Raw genomic sequence first — 27,337 nt, forward strand, 5'->3', positions numbered from 1 at the left:
AAGGGGGGGGTGACAATGTCTGCAGGGGGAAGGGGGGGTGAGTGACAATGTCTTCAGGGGGAATTGGGGGTGAAAATGTCTGCATGGGGGCAATGGCCGTGGGAGGGGGAAAATAAAAAATGGCTAATCTGTGTGGGGGACAGTATATGCATACTTGCCAACTCTAGGAAACAAGTTTCCGGGAGAGGGGGCGTGACTGGAGGGCGGGACAAGGCCAAACGTGTCATTTTGGTCCCGCCCCCCCGCGAAAACGTAATTTACGTTGCGGGGGCGGGCCCAAAATGACGCGATTTGCCTCATCCCGCCCCCTCCCGCCCTCCAAAATGGCGTCAATCACCGAGAATCGCGTCATTTGACGCGATTCTCGGTGAAATCCAGGATGCGGGAGAAATGCCAACGAGCCAGGGAGCCTGAACGGAATTTCGGGAGTCTCCCGGACATTCCGGGAGAGTTGGCAAGTATGAGTATATGACTATAATGTGTGTGGTGGGACAGTATATGACTATAATGTGTGTGGGGGGACAGTATATGACTATAATGTGTGTGTGGGACAGTATATGACTATAATGTGTGTGGGGGGACAGTATATGACTATAATGTGTGTGTGGGACAGTATATGACTATAATGTGTGTGTGGGACAGTATATGACTATAATGTATGTGGGGGGACAGTATATGACTATAATGTGTGTGGGAGGACAGTATATGACTATAATGTGTGTGGGGGGACAGTATATGACTGTAATGTGTGCTATTAAGTGAATGTGGGGCTGTTTGGGGAAAATTAGGTATATTTATTAAATGAAATTATGAATTATTTAATGCCTGAGATGGTTGTGGAAAATGGTTAATTTTTATTAAATATAAATGCTATTTAATTTCTTGCTGGGGTTGTTTGGAGGGAGGGAAAGCGGTTTATTTATTAAATGGGAATACTATTAATTTAATGTTGGGGCTGGTTGTAGGGAAATAGGTCTATTTATTAAATGTATATAATATTTAATGTCAGGGCTAGTTGGAGGGAAATAGATGTATTTATCAAATGTGAATACTATCATTTTAATGTTGGGGCTGGAGTAAGGCTTAATTTTAAAATGTGGGTGTTATATTGATTTAACACTGCTGCTGGTTGGAGTTTTCTAAATTTCATGTAACCATTTTTTTTCCAAATAGGGACCCCAACATTCCAGGATCCAGACAAGCAGCAACTGACCTAAAGACACCAGCAGACACAAGTTGAGACAATGACAAGACAGGTAAGAGAGACCAGGACATTCTGGCAACTGTCCTGAATTTGGTGGGTGACTGTCCCGCTTACTCAGGATTTGGTCTGACTACAAGGACAGTTGGGAGGTATGTACTGCTTCACATTGTACTGCTTGTGAAGGCAGAACTGTGTGCACCTAATAGTAGTGCTCACAGTATTGCCTGTGTATTTGTTGAAAATGTGTCTAATAACCATATTACATCATAGGAGTCCCCCTGTCTTAAGTGCCTAGGGCCCCCCGAGCCTTAAACCAGCTCTGGTTAGCAGGAGGGAGCGGATAGCTACTCCCAGTTCCTGGATAGGACACAGCCTGCAGAGCAAGCCGAGGAGCTCAAAGTCTCATGAGATTTATTATTCTTGTGAGACTAAGTGCTTCCCTGCTCATTCTACAGGAAGTTCCCACCCTGCTGGATGTCAGCAGCATCAGAAGCATAGATAAGTGCAGTGGGCTGGGGGTGTTGTAATGTGTTTCTAGGGTGGGGTGTGGTATGATAGGGAGGGGATGATAAATGTAATGTTTTCTTATAATGTATGTATCAATGCCCCATGTTGACTACGCCCCCAACATAATGTGGGCACGCCCCTGCGGTGCTGCTGCGCAGTTTTGTCCTGCTCATCAACAGAGATGGGCCTGTATGCTTGAAATGCCAGGGCTGATTTTTAGTCCCAGTCCGGCCCTGTTTGGTAGTTTTATGTTTTCTCATGCCTGCTCAGATTACTGTAGAAAAAAGGTTGTTCACAAAGTATTAATACTTTAATTAAAAGGTACTTCATCTAGAGTAAGTTTACAATGAATATATGCATGGAACTACCTACTAATTAAAATAAAAACATATAACTAGAACCTGATTCTTTGTCTATATAATATTAGAACCTGATACTCTGTATATAATATTCTGGAACCTATAACTCATGTGAATATTTTAGCTAATTACAGATAGATAGATAGATAGATAGATAGATAGATAGCTAGATAGATAGATAGATAGATGAATAATATACCTGAATATGAAACAACTTGATAGCATAAAAGAGGCTGGTTCAATAACTTTTTTGTTATAGTACCAAAGAAAAGTTTATATGGTTTTAGCTGCCGCTACAATGTTCATGTGACACTTTAGGATACCAACATTTACTTTTGTGTGATAAAGAATAATCATCATCACCATTTATTTATATAGCGCCACTGATTCTGCAGCGCTGTACAGAGAACTCATTCAGTCCCTGCCCCATTCGAGCTTACAGTCTAAGTTCCCTAACATACACACACAGACATACAGACAGAGGGAGAGAAAGACTAGTGTCAATTTTTTATAGCAGCCAATTAGCCTACTAGTATGTTTTTGGAGTGTTGGAGGAAACCGGAGCACCCGGAGGAAACCCACGCAAACACGGGGAGAACATACAAACTCCACACAGATAAGGCCATGGTCAGGAATTGAACTTATGCCCCAGCGATGTGAGGCAGAAGTGCTAACCACTTAGCCACCGTGCTGCCCAAATGGTTTAGATGTATTTAGGCAGAAACTATATGCAGCCCTGATCATGCTTATGCGGCTTACCATTGTGGGACATTCCAAGGCTCAGACACTTGTTAAACCGACAGTACTGACATTTGTTTCGATTCTTTTTTTGTATCTTGCAATTGCGATCACAGTGTTCATACTGAAGCCTCATCCGCAGGGTCCGCCGAAAGAAACCCTGTGAAAGTGAAAACAAACACATGTATTAGCACCACAAAAATATTTGTGTGCGGGTGAAGTACCAAATTATATTCATAAATTAAAAGTAGACAATTAAAAAGAATAATGGCTTAAATTGTAAACACCTATACAGTAATCCTTTCCACAAAGTGCAGTAACCCAAGCAGTAAATAAGCAATTTTGATTTTGTGACCTAACTTTCACTAGATCAAGCAAAACAGATGCTGACTGTTTGCCACATAGATCTATATCTGCACAGACTGCATATCCATCCTCTGCAATACTTGATAATGAAATGAATTATCTAGTAAAACATTTGATGATTTCAGTTGAATGAAAATGTTATGCCTGTTTCCAATTTGATGCAATTTTTTCATTGGATTAATGTAAATTAGAATTTCATCAATCTGTTAAACAATTATTTTTATATTATATTCACAACCCAAAGATCCAGACAAACAAAACAGTCTCAGATACTTTACCACTTAACCAGACTCCTTCACCTGACTTTATGTGAAACTATTCCATGCTGGCAACCTAGCTTCAAAGTCTGTTGTAGGCAGGGTCTTGTAGTATGAATTGCCATGCTGTGTCATTTTAGCCTGGAAGTTATCAATGAAACCTTGTATAAAATGACTTATGCCTACTTGATGTTGGCTGTGTGTCCAACTGTAGCATCTGGAATGTACAGCAACAGTTAACCTAGTATGCCACGGAATATACTGGAGCTGAGTATGGGATAGCATTCCTGTAGGACCCCATCTCCAAGCCCCCAGTTGTGAATGACAGCCAACAGGAACCATTCAGTTTAGTTCCTGGCTATTGAGTGTTCAATTATGAACTTCCACATTGTGATAGCAATTCCCATTGATCTCAGCCAGAGGTGGATTATAGACATGGCAACCAAGGTGACAGCATGGGGAGCTACCACACAACAGTGGCTGTACCTGAATGTTGCCCAAGGCTCTGACTAGGTCACACACAATAGGGGAGACCAATTTGTTGAGTGTTGTGACAGAAGCACTGGGAAAGAACTGAATGGCAGGTACATAAATCCTAGATTCCTGTCATTTGTATTTTAAAATAGCAGGGAGATTGTTTGTGTCTGAAGAAAAGTTTATCAAAGTGTTTTCCCAGTTGTAGGAAAATATGGTAAGGGTCTCTGGTGTTATGTATGGAGAGAGTAGAGTGGGCTCCACACATAAGGCCCAATACGTGTCTTCTGGTCTGTCAGTCTCTCAGCAGACTGATCAGGATTTGCAGCTGTGTTGTACCTGTAAAAGGCTGTTAGGTAGTTCACTCATTCTCTCATTGTCTGGGTAGGAGGTCAGATGGCTCCTGAGAAAAACTGCAGCTTTGATCTGTGAGTTCCATTGTTTGGTTTAAGTGAGGGACACTAGGCTCCTCACTCTAGACAGGGAATACCTCTGTGTTAGTTAGTAGCCAGATGGCTAGGATTTTGTTTATATTTTGTTCCGTTTGCAAGCTGGTGAATAAAACTAGCTGAGGCTATTGAACCGGAAACACTGGATTTATCTGGCTGATGTGCAACTGTCCATCCCACAGGGCGGCAACTCCAATACGATCTTGTCACAAGTATATAGAGACTCCTAAAGAAAAATTAAAAGCTAAAGCATACCCATGTTTCTGCTAGAATTACCTCAGATCTTAAGTAACCATAAAATTGAGGGAACTGGACTAGGGGATTATTGTCTAATTTTTTTTTTAAAAAGTTGGACAAAACGGAATCAATTGGATCAAGGCTAAGATGATTCAGTTCTTTCTTGACAAATGCAATTAACTATTTTTGGGAGCCAACCATGACTAGAGCTCCATCTATAGTAAGGCCACTTAACTTTTCAAATGTTAGCTCAAGTATTTTCATAAAACAAGTCCTCACCTCTTGTAGTGCCATGCATGGCTTCCAGTGACAGTAGTTGCTCTCGCACTTCAAACTCTGCAGTTATCCCACAAAAGAAAATGGCCAGTTGGGCATTATTTGTTGTGTCCCTTGTCTTGTCACAAGCCAGAGTGAAAAATTGGATATCTCCTGCAGAATCCTTCAGTGTTTTTTCAATATCTTGTACTAAGTCAGTAATTTGATCTGAGATAGTTCTCCGAGACAAACTAACACTCTGAAACAATTTTACTTTGTCTGATGCTAACAACTCCACAGCAGCCACCATGCACTCTTTCACAAACTCTCCCTCTACATGAGGCCTTAGCTTCTTTGCAATTACCTCGCTCACTACATAACTCGTCTGAATAACATTGTCTCTGTCACAATGAGGCCCAGTGAAGGCCTACTTGTTGTGACTCCACACTCCGCTGAAGAGCTTTGATTTTAACCAGATGCATTTAGCCTCCCAATTCATTGAGTTTAGCATGTTTTGAGCTGTAATGACGCTCCAGATTGGTTTTTTTCATTACTGCTAATGCATCGCCCCCAAACTAGGCACACAGGTTTGCCTTTGACTTCAACAAAAAAAAAAAATGATTTGTCCATTTTTCTTGGAAAGATTGACACAATTTAAGTTTTAAAAACTATCCAGTGTGTGTATTGCCTTAATAACTATCCAGGGTGTTTGATCGCTGTTCTAATCCTGTATCTTGGATGTGGAACATATTCCTTCACAGTGTGTTAATACTTTCGCAACGTGTACACTCGCAGCCTGCATGGCACTGACTGTCCTCTGAGTCACCGCAATACAGACAGATGGGACGCGGACACCCGACGAGAGACATACATGTCTGTTCCGTCATGTACGTATATCTGTCCTGTCTATACAGTAATAGACGTTCCTTGCTTGTCCCTCAACATTTACGTTATTATTGTGATTCACTAAATATAAATTTATGTTGCTATGAAAAAAGCACCTACATTTATTTAATTTCGAGTTTGACCAGACCAAATGATATAGGGCCCGTGGGCTGGACTTTCCCCACCCCACCTGACGTCAGGACGCTGTCAGAACACAAGCGACGAGGAACCGGCACAGAAGGACAAGAACAGAAGCCCAGGTAAGTAAAGTAGTACGCGGCTGTGCGTTCCATTTGGTACTGATCCAGTTTGATTATGTTCTGATTAGGTGGAAGGGTTGAACATAAATGCCACATTCACAACCTAATTTAGTCAAAATTGGCTATAATGGTTGACATCACCGACAAGTGTATCAGGTGTATTAATATACAAGGAATGTGCTAACATTGAAGTTTAGTAGACTAAATCCAAACTGGCAAACTTTGCAAAAAATATGGCAGCTTTTAGTACAGGCAAGAAAATAGGTTTGCTGCTTGCACGTTGCTAAGGTAATAAGCCTCATCTACATATAGCTGGCAGGTTGTCATGCTCTGTTTTGTTTATGGTGTCAGATAAGAAATTGTAAAAGTATTTTCCTCTATGGTAGACACTATGAACAAATTAGCGCCTGAAACTGGCAGCTAGATGGTAATGTCCTGGTGGCACGTACCCCTAGCAGCGAGCAAGATGCAGTGCATATGGATGTGATCTCCAATTTCTGGTGACTTTCAGGATACTTATACATTAGCCACCAACATAGGAAGTCTGCTATATTTGGGCTTTTACACAAATATATGCTGGTGTTTTTTTGCATGCCAGAGCGGCTTTTCAGTCCCAGTTCTGCCTTTTTGTTGCCTGGTCCAACAATGTGGGCACATATAGCATTTCGATCATTTTGAATCAGTAGCTGTATTTTTGCAAGGGTTGATGTTTATATTAAAAATTGCAACAAAAATAAATCCCATATCATTTTGTCCAAAATAAAATAGACTATATACAATATCAAGGGGTGACAAGGACCAATAGGAACGAAACTTCCCATTATTATAAAAGCCAATTCTGCTACAATCCAGAGCCGTAACGAGGGCGGTGCGACCGCCCAGGGCGCAATGCCTAGTGGGGGCGCAACACCCGCCCGCCCTTTCCATGCCATCAGTGAAATGGCAATCTAGTCCTGCGGTGCTGCCACCGCAGGACTACTTTGCCCATTGAAGAGCCAGCGGCGCAAGGTGGAGGGCGCCTGCTTCCTGCTCTTGCAGCGTCCTGACGTCAGGACGCTGTCAGAACACAAGCGACGAGGAGCCGGCACAGAAGGACAAGAACAGAAGCCCAGGTAAGTAAAGTAGTATGCGGCTGTGCGTTCCATTTGACACGCAGGTCTGCGCTCCTTAGCAGATGAAGTTAGAAGGAGGGAGTCTTCGCTGTTAGTCTCACCCTATCCAACGGACTTTGGCACCTTCACTTCTTTGGGATATCTTTGGGACATTGTCTGTGAGGTCACCTTCATACAATTTTGCCTACATAGTACACGTTATCGCTGTGTATGCATTCTACGATTTTACAGTGTTTTTTTCCACTTATACTTTTTACTGGACTTTCTTTCTGATTTTTTTCTCTATGGACTATTTTTCAGCTAATATAAATATATTGCATTTTTTACTCCAAATTTGTCTGCTGTAAATTTGTTCTTAACCCCTCCACTCCACTATTATTGGATTGTTATAGAGGGATTTGGATTGGCTCTATTCATCATTTATATTATTTTTATTTTGCTTTACATTTATTACTGCTTTGGAGAGCATTGGGTTGGCTTTGGCTATTTCTTATATTACATAGCGCCGTGGGTCATTAGTGATTTTTGTAAGTAAACTACTGGAGTGCTGGTCAGAAGAGGGAACAAATGCAAATAGTGGGGTATCTGCGCTTCCTATGTTCAAGAGTGGTAGGCTGCCTGAAGGGGATGGTAGAGAAAGGGGTGAGCTCCAACCCTCATAGGTTAATACAGAAACAAACAAATCCCTTGGTGCCAAAACAAATACTGTATAAGTATAATAAAATAGAGTATTATCAGTGCACTGATTATGTTGTAATATGATTGGGCTCAATACATGACCATTCACTATTATCTGTTGCTTGATTTATATCCTATTTATGCACCACCAGTATTTGTTTTGGCGCCAAGGGAATTGTTTGTTTCTGGTCAGAAGAGGGGGCTGGAGAGGACAGGAGCGAGGGCTGGAGAGGAAGGTGTGTGGAGTGAGCCAAGGGGGCGCAGCCGCCCGATACCTGCCTCTGTGCCCAGACGAACCACGGCTCTAATCCAGCTCCCCTACAAGCAACAATTCATTCCCGGCATCAAAAGCAGTGGAACGCATATGCATTCTGGGGTAAATGCATGGACTGGGGTAAATGCATGGTCCTCTAAGGAACCCACAGACCGCAAGTGCAAATACTAATTAACCACTGCGTTTTACATGTGGTGCCACTGGTATTTAACCCAGTGCCATATATCTATATAGATATATCTATATAGATATAAATATATATACATGCATTTGGCTTTTCATGTAGTGGCAAATATGTGTAACAGAATTTTTTCAGTAAAGTGCTAGCCACACCCCCACATTAGGTTGGCCACGCCCACTCTGTATATGTCACTCCCACTTAGATGGGGGTCGCCGGTGCCCTGTCTCGCCCAGGGCACTAAAATGACTAGTTACGGCACTGGCCTAACCGGTTAACTGGTATATATGTGTATGCTGCCTGTTACCTTGACACTAGATCCCACGAGTTTATGAATATTTTTAAATACATATACATGGAGGTATATTTACTAAACTGCGGGTTTGAAAAAGTGGAGATGTTGCCTATAGCAGGCAATCAGATTCAAGCTTCCATTTATTTAATGCATTCTACAAAATGACAGTTAGCATCTGATTGTTTGCTATAGGCAACATCTCCACTTTCCGCTTATGGTGAGGATTTTAGGATGAAGTACGGCAGCATTCAAGTCTTCTTTTCGCGTTTAAAGACGTTGATATGTGGTTCAAGGTTTCCCAGGAGGGTAGAGCAGATTCTGGCGGCATGCAGCCGCGTACGTTCAGTATGTATGGGAGGCCTTGCATGACCCTCTCAAGGAATGTCAAATGCTATGCTTTTAACAAACACCACTGATTTAAATGGGCAGCATACCATTTCATGCGCTTCTGTCTGCGATGCGTAGGTTCCAATGCTGCTAAGTCCTGTGATAAAATTGCAACAGGCATGAAGCAAAAAGCCCTGTTGCTGTCACTTTTAAATAAGGCCCAATTCATTTGGAGAGCCTGGGTAGATGGCTAGATAAGTATCCTGATAAAGACACTGCTGAATTTTTACAGGCAGGTTTTGGTTTTCACTTGCCTATTATGAGTACACTTCTGTGCGGAATCTGAAATTGGCAACAATGGTTCTTTGCATATTTGATGATTTCCCCCATTGGGATGGTCCTTAAGAAAGCTGTTGGGAAGTTCAGATTAATCCAGCACTTTTTCGTTTTGAGAGGAGGGTCAGTTAACAATGCCATCCGCCATCGACGATAGTCTGTGTAGGTTATCAGTTGTTTGAGTCAGCGTTGGAGATGGTTCAGGGTTTTGGTAAGGAAGCACTGTTGGCGAATATTGAATCCGCTTTCCACCTCCTTCCACTTCAACCCGATTAGTTTTATTTTTATTTGGTTCAAATTTACAGATGGCTTTTATATCGATAAACAAAATAGAAAGAAGAGCGCAAAGCATCAAGTATATTATAAAATTACACAATTTATTGAATACATATGTGATCAATATTCAAGGTAGTCGGTAGATAAAACACATTGAATAAACCAATAATTTGGAATAACACCCAAAAATGAATATTCATTAAATTAAAATAAAATAGAATATTCAACAGCTGTTAGATGCTCAGATTCTGATCAATAAAACAATTTAACCAGGAGTTATGGCCAGAAAATATATACGATATGGTACCATATGTAGGAAAAAACACACTGTAATTGCAAATGTCCGTAGCACAGACTGAAGATATTTGTGAATGATAATCTAATCCTTAATTGGCTCAATCAGTAAGTATGAAAAAGTGTCCACTGTATAGGTGTGATATACACACCGATGGGTGTAATTAACACCAATATAAAACAAGCAGGTACTTATCTACTTTTGTGAGCCCGTGGATTTCAATTCAACACAGTCAGTCCCGATAAAATACTTCCAGTGTGATGCAGGTGATAAACCTGAAACGTCCTGAGTTATACGGCAATCCAAATAAACCCCGGGGTTGTTAGCTGGCCAATGCCTGGTAAATGTAACTCCTTAATTATATCTCTTGACGCGTTTCTCAGCGTTCAGCCGTTTCATCAGAGGTAGGTGATATTAGAAGATCCAACAGCGCTTGTATAAATAGATAGAAAATGGTCACATGATTGTCAGCTGATCAAATGGGACTGTCTTCCAGCGTGTCAATCATCTCGGAAGCTCCTTGACTGCCTGCACTCCCGATCACATGACCAAAGAATATGTTTCTCGTCTACACATATATATAATACCAGGTAAGCGATCTTCTTGTAAATAAGACAGCGGTGTACATTTCAAAAAATACCTATCCTTTTTACTATTATATTTAAACCTAACAGGATCCACAACTACTAAAAGTAAACATACACATAATTCGATTATCAATACTTATTAGATATATACATAAAGCCATTAATAAGCCCAATATATCGATATTAGAGCAAAGAACCTATATAATATTGCCAATAATCAATCTAAATTAAAACTAATATGACTAATACATATACACCTATACAAACTTATATATTAATTTATAAAATTAAATACATAAAATAAAATACCTAAATAAACCTACTATCCTGGAGACCAGACCTCCAACAAGAGAGAAATGAGATTGAATAGATAGCCTAAAGTAATCAGTACCGTAAAGGCATAAATTACAGTTCAAGAGGGAAAAAAAACCAGAATCTGCTCATATATATATATAGTACAGTCATTACACATAATCTAGAAGATACCTCCTAAAATAAAGGACTGTTTAAATGTTTTTCAGTTCTATAGTGTCGTTGAGGCCATAAGGCAGCAAAGCTTTCAATCTGTAGATCCAGAAGGCCTCACGTTTACAAAGGATGTTGAATCGATCCACCCCTAGTTGTTACATTAATCTGTTCGATTGCTCGAACTTTCAGACCTTCTCATTTCCCTTTTTGACATGCATTGATATGTGACGATAAACTATGTGACTTAATGCCCTTAATAATATTGCGGCAATGTTCTAAAAATCGCACATTCAATGTACGGATCGTGCGTCCCACATACTGAATGCCGCATTTGCAATTAATAAGGTATATCACATAAGTGGAACGACAATCTAAGACTTTCTCAATCTCAAAACTTTCACCTGTTGAAAACGAGGTGAAGTTTGTACATTTGTGATCGGCAGATAAACAAGTGATACACCTAGTTTTACCACATTTATAGAAACCGGTAGATCTAGTTGTCAACCAACAGCCTACAGAAGGACTCGGGAGAGAAGATTTATCGTTCATGTTGTTTTTGAAGAAACTTGGAGATAATTTATTTTTAAGGTTCTTAGATTTTTTAAAGACTATATTTCTACCTTAATTAACATATGGACATATAAGGTCATCAAGTTCTAACAAAACAGAATTCTTAGTAATTATATGTTTAATCTCTCTTGCAGAACTGTTGTATTTAGTTACAATTAGCATTTTTAGGACGAGTGGTTAAAAGGCAATCCCTTTCAATACCTAGAACTTCAGTATATGCTTTTTGTACAAGCGCTTCTGTATATTTCTGTTCTATAAAAGCTTCGAATAATCGATAGGTGTCTTCCCATGGATTGCATTGTTTGCTGTGTGTTTTTTTAATGTTTTAGTTCTTTCGTGCAATTGTGTGCTGAGGCGGAGACTGGTCATAGTGGAAATTGTTATGTTCACATGCACATTTTTAAACTGTTGCGCATTGTCATTCCTTGGATTTTCTCATTACCCATGACAAGAAAGACAGTCCCACCACCTGTTTGTAATATTTGGGCATTGAAATTGAGATGGATTTCAACACACAAGGGGCTTACCGCTGATAAAGTTTGTAAATATCAGGCGAAGTAAGGGTCTACCAGGGTGACTTTGAGGAAGGCATGTTTAATTTCACCTGCCAGATTATTTCCATGGGGAGAATTTTCTGATGGAATCTTGAAAGGGCAAGCGCAGGTTGTACTAGGGCTCTCGGCCATAATTCCTTGTCTGAAGAAATAAGGTAGGACTCCAGCAGGGAGTTGCAGGTTTGTACTAAAGCCTCGGGAACGGTGAGCTTTGGTGCATATTTTGAAGGTGATTGTTGCGCCACACCTTGGTTTGTTGAGTGGGATCCTGTGGATTGGATTTCAAACCTGATTACGCTGGAATTGTTCCCCATTGTCGGGGCTGTAGAGCTCATAGGTTCCAAGGGAAGCAGATTATCTTTTAGTGTGACAACCTTGGTGTAGTGCCGGCCAGTACTAAGCCAAGTGTTTTGGCTGACGCTTTGTCCTGAAGTATTGGGATAAGTTTAGAGCCCTACCACCCCATGCAGCCCTAATTGGTACACTTTGTCCTGTTTATGTCTGGCAGATTGTCAAATCAGCACAGAGGGTCTTGCAGAGTTTTTACTCGCTCATCACATGACAAAGAGGTATAGTGCATCCTGGCAGGAATGTTCATTGTTTCAGGAAGCATGGGCCATTTAATGTAAAGGGTTGCACCAGTGCATGCTTTTCTTTATTTGGGCTAAGTACAGGAGCAGTAATTCCAAGGCGGCAATGGCAGCTTCCTTGGTGGGCATATCCTTGTTTGGCAAATGACATAGTCAAGCTGATGTGTCCAAAAGTTTTATTATAAGTAAGGCTTTGAAGGGTTGGTCATGGGAGCAGCCTGTCTGGTCTGATCAGAGAAGGCCTATTAGTCCTACTATGTTAGAGCCTATGCTGGGGTAAGTTAAAGGGTTTAATACTGATTTTTTTTGAAAGTTTGTTGATTAGTGTTGCATTTGTTTTCAGAATTAGTGAGTTTATAGCCTCCTCCAAGTTGGCTCCATCCTCAGGAATACTAGTCAATCACATGGCAACATCCTACTCATTCATGATATGTAAAGGCAAGAAATCCAAGACGGATCCATTTGGCAAAGGACAGTGGGTTACGTCGTCTTCCATTGGAATTAATTTAATTTGCCCAGTAAATTTGTACAGGAATAAGCCCGGGTCCTTCCAAGGTGAGGAGGTTCATGACTGATACACCAGGATTTTACTCCCCTCACTAGGTACCAGTTTACAATTATTCTGAAAAGAACAGTAGAACTGCTGGGGTTGGATAGTCATTGTTTTGGCACACATTCATTTACGTTTGGAGCAGCCACATAGGCGGCCATTGATATGGCCTTGATTCAAAGCATTCAACAGTTGGAGAGGTGGAAATTTGATGCATATAAAAGGTGTGTGCAGCCTTCTCTATTGTCCTGATTTCCTTATGTTTTCTTTTCTTCTCTCTCTTATCTTTCTAGCTCAGGGTGACACAAGGCTTATGTCACTTGTTGCGTTTGGATGCAAGAGTACAAAGGGATTTTACCTAATTTTTCCTTGTCTGCATGGGGTCTGACTGGCTATTGATGTTTTCTTTACCTTTGTTTGTGCTACCCATTATTTTTTCTCTTCTTGTCTTTTCTTGTCCTTTTTGCGTATCATTACTGCTTCTACACTTTTCATCTTCACTCCACAGGCCGCAAGATAGCTTTGCATACACTTGTTTTATATACCTTATTATATTGTTTTTTTGATTTCTGCATTTACGAATCTGGTTGTGATACTGGGTGATTGGCCACTCATTTATTCATTGGGCTGCTTTACATAGTTTGGCAAAGAACACTTATTCCTTTCCCATCAGATACAGGCACCGTTCTCGAAGGCGGGATATTGGTTGTGTTCGGTCAGCCGAGGAAGTTGGCCCTCGACTGTTTGAGGGTTATGAATACCCAATTGCTGTGCTGTATGGATGCGCTCTTAGAGGAAAATAGCCCCCATTTTGTTTATATCGAGATAATAAATTATCCTAATTGTGATATGATGGGAATTGGTATTTAACTGAGCTGCTTATACTTTCTCTTCCACCGTATATTTTTATGTTTAATAAACTTGTCCTCTATTTTGGCAAACTCTGGTTTCTGTGTCCTTTACTTAATTATAAAGTTTAAACGTTATTGATTTTGGGTAAAGATGGGCGGGCTCGGTTCCCCGAGACCAGAACCCGCCCAAACTTCACCTATCCGAGTACCGAGACGAGCAGGCTCGGTACTCTGGCACCAATTCGGAATCGAAAACGAGGCAAAACGTCATTGTGACGTCGTCGGATCTCGGAGCTCGGTTCTCGCGTTATTTGAAATCCATAAATACCCGCCTCCACAGCAATCCATCGCCATTTGACAGAGGGAGAGAGAAGGGTTTGGTCGCAGGCAGCATTAGAGCAGGGAGAGAGCAATTATTCTAGCAAATATTCTAGCAATTATTATTGCAATTCTTCTAGCAATTCTTCTAGCAGGAGGAGGAGGATAGAGGAGGCATTTTTGCCAACATTACCAACTGTTTGGGGTGTCCTATTCCCCAGTGTGAAACAACAATTTTTCTGGTGCTGAAAGGATTATCTAGCAGCACCATCTATTTAATATTTTGCACTACAAGTGCTTTGGGGTGTCCCATATTCCCCAGTGTGAAACAACAATTTTTCTGGTGTTGAAAGTATTATATAGCAGCACTGTCTATTTAATATATTGTACTACAAGTGCTTTGGGCTCATTAAAATGGATTCAAAGCAGTCCACATACGAGCAGGATCAGCAAGCAGGTGCTGGCACCAGTCCTGATGGTAGTCTTTCCTGTACGTCATCTGGTAAAGCCTATGTAAAAGCACATAGTCTTTTTAAATCAGGGAAAAAAAACACACCCCAAATTTTTTTTTACCGTGTTAAAGCAAAAAAGAACTGTAACTGAGGAAAAGTTAACTGCCGATAAAAAAAAAATTGTCAACATGCCATTCTACACACGCAGTGGCAAATAAAGAATGAGGCCTTTGCCTTTCTCTATGAGTGCCAGATCAAAAAATGTTACTGAGCCTTCTTTTTGTACGGTCACTTGTGACCAAGCAAGACCAAGTTATTTGGAGTCCAAAAGTGGTGCACAACTACTGTTACGCGTGAAAGCCGAGTTGCAAGAAAACAGTAAGGCATTAGAGGAAAATATATGCTCAGAATCAGAAATGACACTAATCCCTGTGGAGAGTCCATCCACCAGTGGTATGTGTAATCGTGAGAATTCTGTTAGTGTAACCATAAAGAAGGGTCTTTCAGCATTTCTGCTGATGTGTGTCTGAGCAGCCCGAGTGTAGCCGGTGATACACCAATTGAGGATGCCACTTTGGAATTAGAAGAGGATGAGGGGGAGATTTGTGTAGGCGATGAGGACGCTAATGAGGATGTTGACGAGGATGAGGTTGTTTGTGTAAGTCCTGCACCAGTGGCAGCAGTTCTGGCACGTGACAAGAAAAAGGCCATTGTCATGCCTGGGCATAAAACAAAAAAATCCACTTCTTAAGTGTGGAATTATTTCTACCCAAATCCTGACAACAGTTGTATAGCCATTTGTAGTGTATGTCAAGCCACAGTCAGTCGAGGGAGGGACCTTAACCATCTTGGAACCTCATCCATCTTACGCCATTTGACGAGAGTTCATGGCAAGGTGTTGGAAAAAGCTTAAAGTTCTTCCAAAAATATTACAAGCACTCCATCATCAGCTAGGACCCTTTTGTCACCTACATCCCGACGGCTGCAATCTATACCCACAACACCATCGTCATCAATATCCTCAGTAGCAATCGGAGTTAGCCCTGCATCCCACTTAGTAAGGCTGGATGACTCCTGCACTATAATTGATCCCTCTGAAGAATGTTTAAGCGTTAGTCCCACTGCTGCTGCTGTTGCTGCTGCTGGGGGTGAAACTTCCTCCCATAAGAAGGCCAAGAAAAAGAGCAGTCCTACATTACAAAAAATTAACTGTGAAACAATCATTTGCTAGGCAAAGCAAATATGACGTCATGGCTACTATGTTAGTGTAAGATCTGCGGCCAACATCCACAATAAACACAGCTGGTTTTTCAGTTAATTGATGTTTTGTGTCCGCGTTACAAAATTCCATCACGACACCATTTTTCCCGTAAAGCTATTCCACAACTATACCAAAAAGTGTGTAAAAATGTAGTGATTGCGCTGAAAAATGCCATTCTGCCCACTATCCACTTAACCACAGATATGTGGACAAATGGAAGTGGGCAAACCAAAGACTATTTGACTGACAGCCCACTGGGTTAGTCATTCGCCTTCACCAGCAGGAACAGCAGCAGCATGTACACCACTATGTAACATTTGTCACAGGCAGGGCACGCTTCACTAACAGGCATACAGCTGATAATTTGTTTTACGAAAACTAAGAGATGTGATTGATATATGGCTTATACCACTTGGACTCTACCAAGGATATGTTATTTCTGAAAATGCCAACAATATTGTGCGAGCATTACAGCTGGGTGAATTCCATCATATTCCCTGTTTTGCTCACACCATAAACTTGGTGGTGCGGAGCTTCCTAAGAAATAACCGTGAGGTGCAGGAGATGCTTTCGGTGGCCTGTAAAATTTCGGGGCATTTCAGGCATTCTGCCACAGCATGTAGGAGATTGCAGCAGCTCCAAGAACAGTTTAACTTGCCCTGCCACCAACTTAAGCAGGAGGTGTTAACTAGGTGGAATTCCACCCTGTATATGCTTCAGAGGATGGAAGAACAGCGCAAAGCCATCCAAGCGTATTGCACAAACCATGACATTGGGAAAGGGGGGGATGTATTTCACTTTTGCACAGTGGGGAATCCTTTCTGTGCTGTGCAAGGTGCTGAAACCATTTGAAGTTGTGACGTGTGAAGTGAGTGCAGACTCTGCTAGCTTGAGCCAAGTCATTCCCTTAATTAGACTATTGGAAAAGCAGCTTGAGAAACTGAAGGAGGAGATGAAAGAAAGCAATTCCGCAAAGTATGTTGGCCTTGTAGATTAAGTACTTAATTCGCTTTGCAATGATCCTCGAGTAATTAAAATCTTGAACTCGGATCACAACGTTTTGGCCACTGTGCTTGATCCAAGGTTTAAGACCTACATTGAGTCTTTGCTTCAAAATGAGCGAGATGTGAACCTTTGCAAGGAACTATTGGTCAGCAAGTTGTCCGCTGAACTGGACCTTGGCTTGACGAAGTGTCCTCCTTCAGTTTGTCAAGCAGCTGCTGCTCGTTAAAAATTTAATTTTCCAAAGCAAAGCAGGGAAGACGCAGGGGGCAGACCAGAACAGTTTGACATCTGGGCTGGTTTGAAAGATTTTTCGAAAAAATGTGTGACCTTGCCCATAACTCCATCCAATCCGAGTATTAACATGCAGAGGATTATTTTCAAGAGGTAATTGATATGGAAATGTCAGACAGTCCCTTTCCTTACTGGGAAGAAAAGCAGGCCATTTAGAAACCCATGTACAAACTAGCTTTGCAATACCTAAGCTGCCCACCCTCCAGTGTGTACTCTGAAAGATTATTCAGCACTGCCGGGAACCTAGTCAGTGATAGATGTAGGAGGTTACTTCCAAAAAATGTGGAGAAGATGATGTTCATAAAAATGAACTACATCTTGTCACGGTCGTCTGAATTTCTTGATCCGATTCGGGACCCTTGGGCCTAGCTGGAGCAGGACTGAAACAGAAACTAGCAGCCTGGATGATCTTCCTGCTCATGTTCTTGCTAAATAAAATATAGCAGGGGAATGAGCAGTCTGGAAATGCTGACAGAAACAATGCACTTAGTAATGCAGACAGGAACACTGCATTTAGTAATGCAGACAGGAACACTGCACTTAGTAATGCAGACAGGAACACTTCACTTAGAAATGCAGACAGGAACACTGCACTTAGAAATGCAGACAGGAACACTGCACTTAGAAATGCAGACAGGAACACTGCACTTAGAAATGCAGACAGGAACACTGCACTTAGAAATGCAGACAGGAACACTGCACTTAGTAACGCAGACAGGAACACTGCACTTAGAAATGCAGACAGGAACACAGGAACCTGGAGCCAAGAACTATCCTCTGGAGAGAAGTGTGTTGTTCTGGCAATGAACAGATCACAGCAGCAGGTTTAAATAGGGTGTCCCAAACAACTATTGGCTGATCAGTTCATGTGATCACAGCTACTGAATCTGGTTGGTCTGGAATGATCACCTGACTGCATCCAAGATGGCCGCGCCCATGCAGCAGAACAAACAGTATGTGTTTGTTTACAAATGGAGGTGTGGAGGACGGGAATGCTGCAGACGTCCAGAAGGGACCCAGGTAGCCGTGATATGACAGCGGCGGATGAGGTAAGTGCGGCTAAGATCCACGAGGAAGGCCTTTACCATCAAAGACATCCAAGCACTGACAGTTCTCTACTGGCAGATTCAAGCGGAGATGAATTAATAGTCTGTGATGATGATGTACACACTGATGAGGGTGAGGATGATGCTGAAGATGATGACGACAACGTCTTTTTAAAACTTTCTATATAAGTGTAGGGTGTAATCTACCCCCAAATAGGAAAGGGACTTGGGGCATTTTTATATCACGTGCAGTCTTGAAAGGCTGCTTTTTGTCAATTTCACGATAAGGGTATGGTGTCATACACAGACAGACACCAAATTGCCTTTGTCCATTTCTATTTTTATTGTACAGTCTATGCAGGCCGTCTTCTTTTCTATTTAACTACAAGTGTCTGTATAGGCTCCACCCCTCCACTTGTAGTTAAATAGAAAAGAAGATGGCCTGCATAGACTGTACAATAAAAATAGAAATGGACAAAGGCAGTTTGGTGTCTGTCTGTATAGGCTCCACCCCTCCAGACACCAAACTGCCTTTGTCCATTTCTATTTTTATTGTACAGTCTATGCAGGCCGTCTTCTTTTCTATTTAACTACAAGTGGAGGGGGGGGGGGCTATACAGACAGACACCAAACTGCCTTTGTCCATTTCTATTTTTATTGTACAGTCTATGCAGGCCGTCTTCTTTTCTATTTAACTACAAGTGGAGGGGGAGGCTGATACAGACTGACACCAAACTGCCTTTGTCCATTTCTATTTTTTTTTTATTTTTTTTTTCTCTCTTTTTTTTTAATAGACAAACAATATCAGGATCATTTTTTCTAATTTGTCTTAGTACAAGAGAACGTTTCACAGCATTATTTAGGCCCCGCACATTCCAGGAGAGAATTTTCAGCTCCTTATCAGATGTACCAGAATACATATAATAGTAGTCCCTCTTATCTCACTACTCCGCATCCCACACCCCTGCAGAGCATACATTGACATACTTATAAGCACATATAATCCTTGTCTATATATTTGCGATAACATTAAAACTACCCACAACTTAAATAACTTTAATACTAAACCCATACCCCCACCCTGTATACTCCACCCAACTTAAGTATACCTTAAACCCTAACTTAAATTACCTTAAGATATTCAGCAGGCCAGCACACTACCAAAAAAGGTCACCCGCCAACCCGCAAAATACCAGAAGATAGAGGAAGGAAAAGGAAGGAAGGAAAAGGGGCGAATTGAGAGAGGAAAAGAACGGCCTTAAAGCCATGGGCTCTCCAGCCCATTACATTTTTTTTTTTATTTTTTTACAGTGGACCTTTCAATATTAGTTTGAAAATCACAGACCCCACCTGAGCGAAATACATTTATTTTTTTTTTGTACCACAGAAGAGAAATTACATTATGTATAGCAAATACCATGCATAATACCAATGACAAATCAGCAATGTCCAAAGGACTATCAGGAGAGACATAAAAAAGTACTCATCCAGCATCAGCGTCCAGCAGCAGCTAGGCGGTCCAACCAAATTGCAGCCTCTCGGGGAGTATCAAAAATGGATGTACGGCCCTCCAAAACCACTCTCAACTGGGCAGGGAAAATCATGGCATATGGGATCTGTAAATCTCTCAATCTTCTCTTCACCGGAATGAATTGAACCCTGTTCTTTTGTACATCCAGAGCGAAATCAGGATACATTGCTACTCGCTGACCATTGTATTCCACTGAACCTTTCTGCCTAGCCAAGCGTAGAATGGTATCTCGGTCACGATAGTGCAACAATTTGGCTATGAAGGTGCGTGGGGGGGCTCCAGGAGGGGGTGCTTGAGTTGGAATACGGTGGGCCCGCTCCACTGCGAATTGGGCTGTAAATGAATCTGTACCAAACAGTTGGATTAACCACTTTTCCAAGAAGGATTCTGGGGAGACACCTTCTGCCTTCTCGGGCAATCCAACCAACCGAATGTTGCTGCGACGCAAACGCCCCTCCATATCCGTAAGCTTTTGTTTAAACAGAGAGGCTTGCGACTCCAGACTCTCCAACCGGCCCGCAACTGGTGCAGAAGTGTCCTCCAATATAGACACACGTGTCTCCACTTCACCCACTCTCTCCCTGATTTTTGCACGTCTTGCCGGAGAAGAGAGAGGTTCACCTGCACCTCTCCTATTTTATCAGTTACACGCTTTTCAGATGCCCCAATGGCCTGCAGGACCTGCTGTAATGTAACTTCAGGGTCCGCCAGTGGTGCCGACAAAGGGGGGGTAACGGGATGTGATGCATCTCCTGAACCAGAGGCTGTAGTGGAGGAGCGAGCAAAGCAGTCCAATTTTCCCGCTGCGGTGGACTGGTTATGTTTGCCCATAATTTCACAGGAAAGATGGGATGATATTTATCCTATAAGCTTATATGCAACCCTGTAACCTGTATAGCAATAATTACGTATAGGCGTACAGCTCAGATTGTATTGCTAGCAGTGCATTGCAGCCAGTTATCTTCACAGAGAAAGGTATATCTCCTCCAACAACACTGATAATGATAATCAAATAAGTCCAGAGCCGAATTCAGTTACTCCTCACTTGTACAAGGATATAAATATAAATATAAGGATATAAATGTACCTGTATCAGATGGATATCACAGGCTGTGTTCACCTAGGCCAGTATGTGGTATTACATAGGCGCTATGTCCCAGCAGTCATCAACTGCCACAAACTGCCACAGATTGCCTGTAGTATTCCTATACCCAGATGCTCAACTCTTTCTCTCCCAGTCTCGGGTAAAATGGCAAGAGCACTATCAAAACAGGTACACTATGTACAGCAACTATTCGGATGCACAGTTTTGGGTCCAAAAGTTTCTTTATTCCACTATAACGGAGATCAACAGGATATCTGGGATGGAGAGCTCGTAACTGTGCTTGCTACTCCATGCTCGTCCAGGCCACGCCCCCCGTCCATTTCTATTTTTATTGTACAGTCTATGCAGGCCGTTTTCTTTTCTATTTAACCACAAGTGGAGGGGGAGGCTGATACAGACTGACACCAATCTGCCTTTGAACATTTCTAATTTTATTGTACATCTATACCGGCTGTTTTTTCTCTATTTAACTACAAGTGGAGGGGGACGGGGGGGGACGGGGGCGATGCAGACAGAAACCAAACTGCCTTTGTCCATTTCTTTTTATGTTTAACTATAAGTGTAGAGTGTAATATACACACAAAGACGATGGCTGCATTGCCAATAGGCTTGGGCCTAGCTGGAGCAGGACTGAAACAGAAACTAGCAGCCTGGATGATCTTCCTGCTAATGTTCTTGCTGAATGTAAAATATAGCAGGGGAATGAGCAGTCTGTAAATGCTGACAGAAACAGTGCACTTAGTAATGCAGACAGGAACACTGCACTTAGTAATGCAGACAGGAACACTGCACTTAGTAATGCAGACAGGAACACTGCACTTAGAAATGCAGACAGGAACACTGCACTTAGAAATGCAGACAGGAACACTGCACTTAGAAATGCAGACAGGAACACTGCACTTAGCAGGGCCGGACTGGGACTAAAAATCAGCCCTGGCATTTAAAGCACACAGGCCCACGTGTTGTGGGCTCCATGCACTATATTGTTGCACACTGATGCTGGCGCAGTACAACATGATGTAGTATGAGTGTGTGTGTGGGGGGGGGGGTATTTATTTCTCCTAATGACCCTCAACATTACATTATTAGCACCCCAATTACATCAATAAACACCATGACAATACATTATTAGTACCCAAATTACAGCAATAAATAACCCCCCACACACACTCATACTACATCAATCACCCCCACATTACAGCAACCGGCATCACCCCCCACATTACAGCATCCAGCATCACCCCCACATTACAGCAACCGGCATCACCCCCCACATTACAGCATCCAGCATCACCCCCCACATTACAGCGTCCAGCATGACCGCCCACATTACAGCATCCAGCATCACCCCCCACATTACAGCAACCGGCATCACCCCCCACATTACAGCAACCGGCATCACCCCCACATTACAGCGTCCAGCATCACCCCCCACATTATAGCAATACCCTCTCCTACTTATTAGCAATACTAAACACCAAACACACTACAACATTGCCACCAGCACGCCACCCCATACTACAGCAATACCACCAATTATACAGACGCCACTGTAGGAAACAATGTTTTGCTTTTTTCAAATCTCCCACAAAATAGCAACAACGAACAGAGTACTTACACACACATATAGGTAACAGGTTCCCTATTCCCTTAATTAAATAGTAATGGCAGAATTTTCATGAATCATTCCACATGAAATAAAACTAACATATATCTAAAAAAAAACATAACTATTGAATGATCAGTTAAACCCACACGGCCGCATTAAAAGTATTTCCATCTACAGCAAAATGTCTCAGAAAAATATTTTTGTTTTACTACAGTAATTGGATATGCGTCTTTTCTATTCATTTTAAATAACACAGTATATAAATTAAGGGGGATAGAGGAGGTGGGTGAGAAATAATTGGATGTGATCCATCAGTTTGATTAGATAGGAAACATCTAGATTATTTACCTGGAGGCGTCTACCGCCTTGACTCATAGGCAGGGCTGACAAGAGGAATTTTGGGCCCCGATACAGCAACTTCTTTGGACTCCCGTCATATTCAACAATGAAAGACTTGCCTTTGGCAGAAGTTCATATGATGCCACACCGTAGTGTGCCCAGTTCATATTATGCCCATCGTAGTGCCCCACGGTCATATTATGCCACAGTAGTACCCTCAATACATATTCGGTCATGCAGAAGTGCCCACAAATCATATTATGGGATAGTAGTGCCCCCAAATCATTAGTAAAGCTCAGATAAAAACTCATTCACAAATAAAAATTGGTACAGCATATCAGATACTGAGTGTGAGTCTCCCAAGAGCAGCTTAATACATCATTTACAATGCAAACAAAAATAGATATATTGACACAATTACAGATAAAATTTATGACAAGCAATGTTTTTTCCTCTTAATTAAAAATCTCTGTACAGATAAATATGCAAAAAACTTTACAGCGCAATAATGAGCAATACATAGTGTTAAACATTATTGGATACGCTGTAGTGTCCCCAGTTCAAGAAAGGATGGTTAAAAACATATTGCGCACGAGAAAATATATGAACTTACCTGATTATGGCATCCTGTGTTCTGTTCCTAGAGGGCGCGCTGGGCGAGGAGGGATCAGCAGCTGTCAGCTCACACAGGCAGTCGGGAGCAGGAATAGAGGGCAGTGGTCGAAGCAGAAATTTAGGAGTGGGGGTATAGAAAATGTAGGTGAATGGAGTATGAAGGCTTGTTTTTTTTTGTTTTTTTAACACTTGTCCCCTCTGTGCATTTCCATTCTTCATTACTACTTGTGTTTTATGATGGCTGCATCCCTGACATTCCCATTCTTAAGATGTCTCTCCCTTTACACTTTCTTTTACCTATGCCCCTGCACCATCTTCTCCTTTGTCCCTCTCACTTAACCCCCTGCACCACCTTCTCCGCTGGCTCTCACATATCTTCCTGTACCACCTACTCCCCTGGCTCTCTCACACGTCTTCCTGCACCCTCTACCCCCCGGCTCTCTCACTCCTCTTCCTGCACCCCCTACCACCCTGGCTCTCTCACCCCCTCTCCCAGAACCCCCATTCCCCTTTGGCTCTCTCACCCCCTCTCCCAGCACCCCCTGGCTCTCACCCCCTTTCCCAGCACCCCCTTTGGCTCTCTCACCTCCTTTCCCAGCACCCCCTTCGGCTCTCTCATCCCCTTTCCCAGCACTCCCTTCCGCTCTCTCACCCCCTCTCCTAGCACCCCCTGGCTCTCACCCCCTTTGGCTCTCTCACCTCCTTTCCCAGCACCCCCTTCGGCTCTCTCACCCCCTCTCCCAGCACCCCCTGGCTCTCATCCCCTTTCCCAGCACCCCCTTCGGCTTTCTCACCCCCTCTCCCAGCACCATCTTCGGCTCTCTCACCCCCTCTCCCAGCACCCCCTTCCGCTCTCTCACCCCCTTTCCCAGCACCCCCTTCCGCTCTCTCACCCCCTTTCCCAGCACCCCCTTTGGCTCTCTCACCCCCTCTCCCAGCACCCCCTGGCTCTCACCCCCTTCGGCTCTCACCTCCTTTCCCAGCACCCCCTTCGGCTCTCTCACCCCCTCTCCCAGCACCCCCTTCGGCTCTCTCACCCCCTCTCCCAGCACCCCCTTCCGCTCTCTCACCCCCTTTCCCAGCACCCCCTTCCGCTCTCTCACCCCCTTTCCCAGCACCCCCTTTGGCTCTCTCACCCCCTCTCCCAGCACCCCCTGGCTCTCACCCCCTTCGGCTCTCACCTCCTTTCCCAGCACCCCCTTCGGCTCTCTCACCCCCTCTCCCAGCACCCCCTGGCTCTCATCCCCTTTCCCAGCACCCCCTTCGGCTCTCTCACCCCCTCTCCCAGCACCCCCTGGCTCTCACCCACTCTCCTAGCACCCCTTGGCTCTCACCCCCTTTCCCAGCACCCCCTGGCTCTCACCCCCGCGAACCCCCCTGAAAATCGCGGCACCCCCGCGACCACCCCATGAAAATCGCGGGCACCCCCCGAAAATCGCGGCACCCCCGCGACCCCCTTCCCTCCGAAAATCGCGGGCACCCCCCGAAAATCGCGGCACCCCCGCGACCCCCCCCCCCTCCAAAAATCGCGGGCACCCCCCGAAAATCGCGGCACCCCCCCCCCCTCTTCAGTAAAAAAAAAAGCAAATTAGAAAAAAAAACAGGAAACTCACCAGTGTAACTGGCTGCACAGCATAACGGGGGAGGGAGCTGGGGAGCGCGCAGCAGAGGTGGCTGGTTCCTGGAACCACCAGCCACCAAGAAGACGGGGGAGTTGGGCCGGCCCATATAGCCATCGGCCCTTCTGGCATTTGCCAGAAGTGCCAGATGGCCAGTCCGGCCCTGGCACTTAGTAACGCAGACAGGAACACTGCACTTAGAAATGCAGACAGGAACACAGGAACCTGGAGCCAAGAACTATCCTCTGGAGAGAAGTGTGTTGTTCTGGCAATGAACAGATCACAGCAGCAGGTTTAAATAGGGTGTCCCAAACAACTATTGGCTGATCAGTTCATGTGATCACAGCTACTGAATCTGGTTGGTCTGGAATGATCAACTGACTGCATCCAAGATGGCCGCGCCCATGCAGCAGAACAAACAGTATGTGTTTGTTTACAAATGGAGGTGTGGAGGACGGGAATGCTGCAGACGACCAGAAGGGACCCAGGTAGCAGTGATATGACAGCGGCGGATGAGGTAAGTGCGACTAAGATCCACAAGGAAGGCCTTTACCATCAAAGACATCCAAGCACTGACGGTTCTCTACTGGCAGATTCAAGCGGAGATAAATTAATACTATGTGATGATGATGTACACACTGATGAGGGTGAGGATGATGCTGAAGATGATGACGACAACATCTTTTTAAAACTTTCTATATAAGTGTAGGGTGTAATCTACCCCCAAATACGAAAGGGACTTGGGGCATTTTTATATCACGTACAGTCTTGAAAGGCTGCTGTTTTGTCAATTTCACGATAAGGGTATGGTGTCATACACAGACAGACACCAAATTGCCTTTGTCCATTTCTATTTTTATTGTACAGTCTATGCGGGCCGTCTTCTTTTCTATTTAACTACAAGTGGAGGGGGGCAGCCTATACAGATAGACACCAAACTGCCTTTGTCTATTTCTATTTTTATTGTACAGTCTATGCAGGCCGTCTTCTTTTCTATTTAACTACAAGTGGAGGAGGGGAGCCTATACAGACAGACACCAAACTGCCTTTGTCCATTTCTATTTTTATTGTATAGTCTATGCAGGCCGTCTTCTTTTCTATTTAACTACAAGTGGAGGGGGGGGGGCTATAAAGACTGACACCAAACTGCCTTTGTCCATTTCTATTTTTATTGTACAGTCTATGCAGGCCGTCTTCTTTTCTATTTAACTACAAGTGGAGGAGGGAGCCTATACAGACAGACACCAAACTGCCTTTGTCCATTTCTATTTTTATTGTACAGTCTATGCAGGCCGTCTTCTTTTCTATTTAACTACAAGTGGAGGGGGGGGGGGGCTATAAAGACTGACACCAAACTGCCTTTGTCCATTTCTATTTTTATTGTACAGTCTATGCAGGCCAGCTTTTTTCTATTTAACCACAAGTGGAGAGGGAGGCTGATACAGACTGACACCAATCTGCCTTTGAACATTTCTATTTTTATTGTACATCTATACCGGCTGTTTTTTCTCTATTTAACTACAAGTGGAGGGGGGTGGGCCGATGCAGACAGAAACCAAACTGCCTTTGTCCATTTCTTTTTATATTTAACTATAAGTGTAGAGTGTAATATACACTTAAAGACGATGGCTGCATTGCCAATAGGCTAAGATGGAGAGGAAGGTTTGTGTGTAGAATTAAGGATGGCCTACCAGGGATTAAACTGTTTTTTTTCATAATTTATTAGTTTTAGAATTACCTTACTTATCCAAGAAACAGGTGGAACACTAAATTAGGTTATTTTAGCCCGAAAAAAATTGATTTTTAAACAACATTGCAAAACAATACCAAACAAAACCAAAACCAAATCCAAAATACGAAGGTAAACCAGATCCAAAACCAAAACCAAAACACAGGGGTCAGTGACCATCTCTAATTTTGGGTACATGTCATGGGTGACCATCAACTGTTAAGAATTGTAAGTTCAGTGAAGGTGAAACCGGACTGCTGCCCGGCTTACATGACAGGAGAAGAGCATCTGCAGCATAAGATCAAGCCTGAAGCAGATACCCAGGGATGGCCACCAATAGATCAGTATAGTGCGGTACATGCATGCCTTATGTGTTACTGTTGCATTCACTGCAGAATGACATTATTAACCCTTTGCTGAAAGTGCTATGATTGCTATTGGTGTATTTACCCTATTTCTGGAAATGCTATTGTCATAATAATATA

General features: G+C 43.0%; 1 protein-coding gene across 3 annotated transcripts in view; it reads right to left on the bottom strand.

Annotated features, from left to right (window-relative positions):
- The window catches only part of PPARD (peroxisome proliferator activated receptor delta), an 88,659-nt gene that overhangs the window by 12,711 nt on the left and 48,611 nt on the right, over positions 1-27,337 (bottom strand). For all 3 annotated transcript variants that reach the window (XM_075195746.1, XM_075195745.1, XM_075195747.1), the window contains exon 3: positions 2,830-2,968. In XM_075195746.1, coding sequence (XP_075051847.1) covers positions 2,830-2,968 — 139 coding nt within the window. The remainder of the gene's footprint in view (positions 1-2,829; positions 2,969-27,337) is intronic.

Source organism: Mixophyes fleayi, chromosome 2 (assembly GCF_038048845.1).
Source record: "Mixophyes fleayi isolate aMixFle1 chromosome 2, aMixFle1.hap1, whole genome shotgun sequence".
Classification (NCBI taxonomy): Eukaryota; Metazoa; Chordata; class Amphibia; order Anura; family Limnodynastidae; genus Mixophyes; species Mixophyes fleayi.